This window comes from Rhagoletis zephyria, unplaced genomic scaffold, assembly GCF_001687245.7.
Source record: "Rhagoletis zephyria isolate East Lansing unplaced genomic scaffold, Rhagoletis_zephyria_1.1 Rzeph_scaffold_00992, whole genome shotgun sequence".
Taxonomy (NCBI): domain Eukaryota; kingdom Metazoa; phylum Arthropoda; class Insecta; order Diptera; family Tephritidae; genus Rhagoletis; species Rhagoletis zephyria.
Genome location: NW_016158076.1, coordinates 17,961 through 24,973, shown reverse-complemented (window position 1 = coordinate 24,973; position 7,013 = coordinate 17,961). Strand labels below are relative to the sequence as shown.

The window sequence follows — 7,013 nt, the reverse complement described above, 5'->3', positions numbered from 1 at the left end:
CTAAGCAGTCATAGATATTGTGTAATTTATCGTTCCCGGTTAAAGATATTAATTAATTTAGTTACAAAAAAGCGATTCACGTTTACGTTTACCTCATAAACTGAACGGAAATACAGTTCACTAGCTGGATGATAAGGTGCAATGTAAGGGTTTTCATGTTATTTATTCAAAATCTCAAGTAAGGTTGTCTTAATGGTAAAATGTGAGTCGGAGTNAAAAGCGATTCACGTTTACGTTTACCTCATAAACTGAACGGAAATACAGTTCACTAGCTGGATGATAAGGTGCAATGTAAGGGTTTTCATGTTATTTATTCAAAATCTCAAGTAAGGTTGTCTTAATGGTAAAATGTGAGTCGGAGTTGTCAAAATAGTCGTAATGCTTATTAAAGTCCTGGCATAGGCAACGAAAAGCATCATGCATTTCAAAATTTGTTCTACAAATAGTTAACTTAATGGGCTTGTAGTGTCTAGAAGGCCTAGAAGGAATACAAAACGTGATCTGGTTCAGTAGAAAGGGACTATTGACCATCCCCGCATCTCAATGCGGCTGTGCAGCGTTGGCAAATTTATGAGCTTCAAGCGGCTTTTGTACGGTGGGAGATTTAATGTCGAATCACAAGGCAAATTATTTAATGCGAATAATGAGAATTGTTTCTGTACCGACTCGAGCCTGTCAGAGTGCGTTTGATATCTAGGGTTCCATACGACGGACCCGTATTCTAAGATCGGCCTGACTAGGGAGGTGAAGAGAGCTTTAGTGACATAAGGATCTCTGAAATCTTTAGCCCAACGTTTGATGAAAGCCAAGACGCCCTTGGCTCTATTAACACAAGAGTTTACATGGGACTTGAATTCAAGCTTAGAGTCCATGGTTACGCCTAGATCGATGAAATTAGTTACCTGATCAACACTATGTTCACAAATGCGGTAGCTATATGATTGAAAGGGTTTTCTATGATCCGATTAAGTTCACAGTTAGAATGCATATTGCTTACATGAAAAGAAATAACTACACAAAAAATTTTGGCAGTTACTGGCGCGGGAGTCTATATAATTAAAAAAAACGGCATCTGTGCTCCGATTTTAGTCCACTTGCAAAGAGCTCTATGTAAAATTTTTTAAATTTTTAGTTTTTGGTGGTTAACTTACCAGTATTTAAAGTAGTTTCATGTCCACTAACAATACAGTGCAAAATCCTTATACATTCTGAAAAAATAGCATGAAATGTTAGCTACTCTAGCAAAAGTCGCTATAATACTTACCGTATGTATATATACACTTTCTGTTACTGATTAAGCATTATACTTTTATATAAAACTGTAATTACACTAGTTTTCATTTAATAGAAAACTGTATTCAACCACTTATGTACGTACTAAACTTGAATTGTCCACTCGTACAAAAGAAATTGTCTCGTTATATTTCTACGAAAAAATACAACCGTGCCTAAAATGTAAACGCCTTTGAATTGACCGAAGCGTGCCTTGAGAGTTCAGTTACGATAATTCAAACGAGTACGAGGCACGAAATGATATAAAAACCTCTTACTTTAACTTTTATCAAAGTATTATTACAAATAAAAAACATTAAAGCGAACTCGGTTACAGTGTCGTTATTTATATTTTCGAACGCCTCGTATATTCGAGCTAAAGTTGCTTTTGCCTGCAACACTTTCAAAAGTCGCTATAATATTTATTATACGTATTTATACAAGTTCGAAAGTCTCCATCTTCTGATGAACTTAGAAAACTTCAAGAAAACGTGGTAGTTTCGGTGCCTAGTGGAAGACGTCGTAAAAAAGAAGTAGACCAATCTTCATGGAAGAGAGAACGCGAAAAGCTAAGCTGGCTATGTAACAGTTACTGTTTCAAAACTCGCTATATTAATTTTTTATATATATAAAATTTGCAAAAACTACCATACTGCGATTTTGTTTTTTACTGTTATTAGACTCTTATTTATCCAAATTTTCAGATAATAAAAAAAAGATACAATTTGGAATTTACTTGTTGTTGTAGACGTTTTTTTAATTTATGGCTTAGTATTATAAAATCACATAACGCTGTTTGCAAGTGAACTACTCATTTGGTTTATATTCAAAATATGTGTATTGTCTATTTAGGGCGTGTGTGAATCGGTAACAAAGTTCTCTGGGGAAAGCTGTTGAATAATATTTTTACTATGGTGAGACAGTTTTGCCAATCTGTTGTGTGAAATGAAATCTTTTTTGACAGCAGTAAATTTTTGATAACCGCAGATTTAGTCAGAATAAAGTATTACAAATTGAAGTGAAATTAATAGTTTAAGAAAACATCTACCATCACTGATAGCATTTCATCAATTTAAGCTTTTGTTTTACGAAAAATTACACACAGCAACAATCTTTGCGATTGTCAAAATCTTCTATGCATTTGTCAAAAATTTCACTAGCCTCATGAGCTACTGAAATTTTATTCACCTCATAGTTGCCAAAAATTTACTTGCCGCAAACTTTGTTACCGATTCACACACGCCCTTAAATTTAAATATATTGAAAATTTTGTTTGTTACGGTCAAATCTAGCACGTTAGGTAAAAAATGTAGCTAAAAAGCAGGTCGCGGAAAATTTTGGCCGCGAACGATTAAAAGTACGACCTTCTCATATTAACTCGTTTTGCAATTGTATTTTACCGCTGTAAATACTTAAGAAAACGGTCGTGGGCGAAAACATTTGCGCCTGCTTCGCATGCACACGCAAATTCAGATTCAGGTAGTGACTTACTAAGCCTTTTTCACGCAAAGTAGTTAGTATTCTAATGTTTTATGAATATGCGTATGTAAATATCGTTCGTGATCTTAACGATCATTAGTATGCTCGTAAGAGATCGTAAACGCTTTTATGCGCCGTGGAACTTTAAAAATCACTATAAATTGAAAGTAAAGAGGTTTTGACGGCGATTAGTTGCAGAAAGATGGTACTTTGATCATTCTCTGCACCCTGATAAAAATTTCAAAAAATAGTATAAAAAAATATTTAAAATAAAATTATAGTACAAAAACCCGCTTTTATTACAACAAGAACTAAAAAGTATAAAATAATTGATATATATAGCGATTCCGTTTAAGAAGAAAGGAAGTTCCCTAACTTGATTTAATTTAACTTTCTTAAATCAGCTAAAAATATGATTAAAAAGATTGGCCCGTAGTCATAGACAAAATAAACTCCACTGTAAAGTTTGTTGCAGCTTTTTGACATAATTTTCAATGGGATATCTTTAAAAAAAAACTGCAACAACCTTTACAGAGAAGTTTATTTTGTGTATGACAACGGGCCAATCACTTTAATCATATTTTTAGCAGATTTAATAAAGTTAAATTAAATCAAGTTAAGATCCCTAACTATTCTATTCTTCTTAAACGGAATCGCTATATATATCAATTATTTTATACTTTTTAGTTCTTGTTGTAATAAAAGCGTGTTTTTAGTTTTTAACCGACTTCCAAAAAAGGAGGAGGTTATCAGTTCGTCGGAATATTTTTTTTTTTATGTATGTTACCGCATAACTTTGGACCACGTCAACCGATTTCGATAACTTTTTTTGGCAACGGAAAGGTATTGTCTCAGAGGTGGTCCCATACTAATTTGGTTTAGATCCGATCATTGAATCATGAAATATATAGAGATATATATATATTTTTTTAAGTCGGTTTTTTTTGCTAAAAATTACTTGTTTAACTATAGCATTCGCACATTTATTTAAACCAAACGCAAATCAATTTAACCCAAACGTAAATCAATTTAACCTAAACGCAAATTAAATTAAACCAAGCGCAAATTAATTTAACCCAAACGCAAATTAATTTACCCCAAACGCAAATTAATTTAACCCAAACGCAAACCGAAAACTATCATTGCCACTGTAGATTAGTAGTTGTAGTTTGAATCTATAGCAATGGTGGGCACGGCATGGAACAATTGTTTATGCTCACTTCACACTAGAGACCTGCACGAGTGATTCCGGCATCATATGAGTACGACTATTACTAATCGTTTTATGAGTACAGCGATGCTTTTTTAGAATCGTATAATCGCTCACACGATGCCGATTCTGCCGATGCGACATTGTAGCATCGGACGATTACTATTTTGGCATCGCCGTAACACGTAACGTGTAAAATGCACTAAGCGAAATACAACAAATACATAATTTTTAGATGCTGAACTTAAAATAAAATAAATCAAAGGATTTATTAGTTTTCCGGCTAAAGAAAAAATTATTTAATTTTAAAGACAACCTTATTAAACTTATCATTTCAGTTTATAATTCATGTTTTATAGTAGAGAATAAAGTATTTTTAATTCGTCTGTTTATGTTGAGAATGTAAAAATAAAATTGCATCCAAGTTTTCGCTTTTTAAATTTGTTCTTCGGTCCGATTTGCCGAACTGAAGCACCTTTCACTTGATGCGCGGGATGCGGGAATACATAAAATATGTTGTGAAAGTTTCTCTAAGAGTGGAAATTCTTTCCCAAGGGTCTTCCACCAATGCAAAATATCTGATTCCGGAAAGTTGGCGTCTTTATACAACTCCATTTGCACGTTTATTACAGATTCGTGGTTGCGGATGTTCGGAAAATGGACATCTTTGTATTCAGATAACATCTGGTCTAAAGTATCTACATTATCATCGATGGAATTTTTTGTGTCTAGGCTTTCATATAACGTGCTTACATTACTTTCCAAGGATGACATCGTGGCTATATTAAGAAGCTCATCTTTCACTAGGTGGTACACTTCCTCACGTTCAACCTCGTTTAAATAACGTAGCTGCTTATATTCTGGCCACAAAAATGCTTTTGTTGAGTTGTAACTTCTTTTCGAACAACTCTAAACAATATGGAACTATAAAACTAATCTCCTCATTGCTTTCTTCGTTTTTAAGTTTCAATAATTTCATTTTAACAATATGCATATGTAATAAAACTTAATGAATAGTTGGGTCTTTTTCACCCTCTAACAGTAATATTGCGCTTTTAAACGGTTCTAAAAATACAAGTACTCTGTCTAATAAATGCTTTTCAATCCCGATAAGACTATGCGATTCCTTTGATTTCTCCAAAATTTCTTCAATGGTGTTCAAATTTCGACGCACAGAAAACAGCATATCAAATACTGTGTTCCACCTCGATGCACATTCTTGTTTTACAGTCGTTTCTAACGTACAGTTTCTACCTGTTCGTTTTAAATTTTCCACTAGAGTTTTACATGCGTTTATTAAATGTAATACATGAGGCGCACCCTCTCGGAGTTTTGCTTTGTCGAAAGAATGTTTTAAAATAATATTAAGCATATGGGCTGCACAATTAATTCTTGAGTGATTGTGTAAAGCCTTTTTTATATTTGATCCTTGATCAGTTGTAAAAGTAATTTTTTATGTAAATCCCGTTCTAAGCCCAATTCTTCAAACTTATCTCCTATTGAACTGATGATATTTTCTGCTGATTTTTTAATAACGTTCCCATCCTGATCAGTAGACTCAAATGCAACTGTGAATAAAGAGCGACTGAAAGAAAAAGCCCCATTAAATTAACTATTTTGGAGGTTACATGTTAGTTTACAAATCTTCCCTTACTTTTGAAATTTCCCAGTAGTTTCAAGATAATGTACGGTTAAAGTAAGAAAACTCCTCTGCTTCTTGCTGTCGGTCCACAAATCCATTGTACTAGCACACCTGCCTAAAATATATTTTGTAATATTGCACATACTTATAGAGAGAAAGAAAAGAATGCAATCAACCTTTTTCCATGTACGGTCGAATGTTATTGACGAATATTTCACGTTCAGAAGTGTGGACTTTCAGTAGTGTGCGGCTTACCATAGTAGNATATTTCACGTTCAGAAGTGTGGACTTTCAGTAGTGTACGGCTTATCGTAGTAGAATGTGGCAGTATATCGATTGAAAATTTTTTTGTTCCTAACTTGACACCTACTTCTATTAGACATCGTGCCATGTCTTTGAAACCAGAACCATTTACAGCGTCAAATGATCGTAGATCTCTAGCAACAAACTCAACACAACTTCTGGTCACTTCATTTCGGATTTCTTCATTTACAAAAACGCACGATTTTCTCCTCTTTGTCTCAGTTAAATTTTCGTTTTCGCTTAACCGTTTGTAGCAAGTATGCTTTTTTAAATTTGAAGGAATACTTCCTTTTCCAAACTTAAATATTTTCTGGCATCGTTCACACAAAACATACGGCACTATTTCCAACGTACTGGAATTTATAATTTTCTTAAAGTTTTTCCATACGTCACTGGAGCCAGTAGCCTCAATCGCAGAATATTCTCCCGATTTTACTTTATTTAGCACTTCCATTTTGCCGTAAAATCTTGTTTTTGATGCTTTCACGTTTTAATGAATTTTTTAATTTTTGTCATTGTGACAAATTTTTCAAATTTAACTTCGCTCAACAAAAACGTCTCATATGAAAATGATGATATGAAAAAATATCCGTTTGCTACCAAGTAAAACGATGCTTTGCCAACGATGTCACACAAAAATTCAAGTATTCGCATCGTTTCTATTCATACTCGGCGATTACTAACTTGTTATATTTTTACTTATTCGTGCAGGTCTCTAGTATAGACTCAACAGAATTAAATAAGTATGTACTTCGTCAGCACCATAAAATTCCATATTTTGTCGATTTAAGTGTAAAAATGTCGGGTGCAAAAATATTTAGTACCTTAGACGCAGATCGTGCTTTCCATCAAATTAAATTAAGCAATAAAAGCTCAAATTGTTTAGTCATGATCACACCTTTCGGAAGGTATCGTTATTTGCGTTTACCATTTGGTATTTCGTCTGCTACAGACGTATTCCAACAATGTTTTGAAACCATTTTTTCGGATATAGAAGGTGTTGATATTTACGTTGATGACATACGGGTCTATGGTAAAACAATAGAAGAGCACGATCTTGATTTCAGTAAAGTACTCGAAAGAGCCAAAGAGAGAAACATAAAATTT

General features: G+C 33.6%; 1 protein-coding gene across 1 annotated transcript; it reads right to left on the bottom strand.

Annotated features, from left to right (window-relative positions):
* Window positions 1-4,978: 4,978 nt before the first annotated feature.
* On the bottom strand, window positions 4,979-6,402 carry LOC108362344 (uncharacterized). The gene is made up of 2 exons (XM_017615276.1): window positions 5,885-6,402; window positions 4,979-5,829 (listed from the first exon to the last, which is right to left on the bottom strand). The coding sequence occupies exons 1-2, from the start codon at window positions 6,358-6,360 to the stop codon at window positions 5,775-5,777; spliced, it is 531 nt and encodes a 176-aa protein (XP_017470765.1). The 5' UTR covers window positions 6,361-6,402; the 3' UTR covers window positions 4,979-5,774.
* Window positions 6,403-7,013: the final 611 nt, after the last annotated feature.

Excerpts from the sequence above, each read along its gene's own strand:
- LOC108362344 (XM_017615276.1), bottom strand. The coding sequence starts at position 6,360 with ATGGAAGTGCTAAATAAAGTAAAATCGGGAGAATATTCTGCGATTGAG. Across the intron at positions 5,830-5,884 it reads ACACTACTGAAAGTCCACAC|TTCTGAACGTGAAATATTCG; the intron begins TTCTGAACGTGA and ends GAAAGTCCACAC.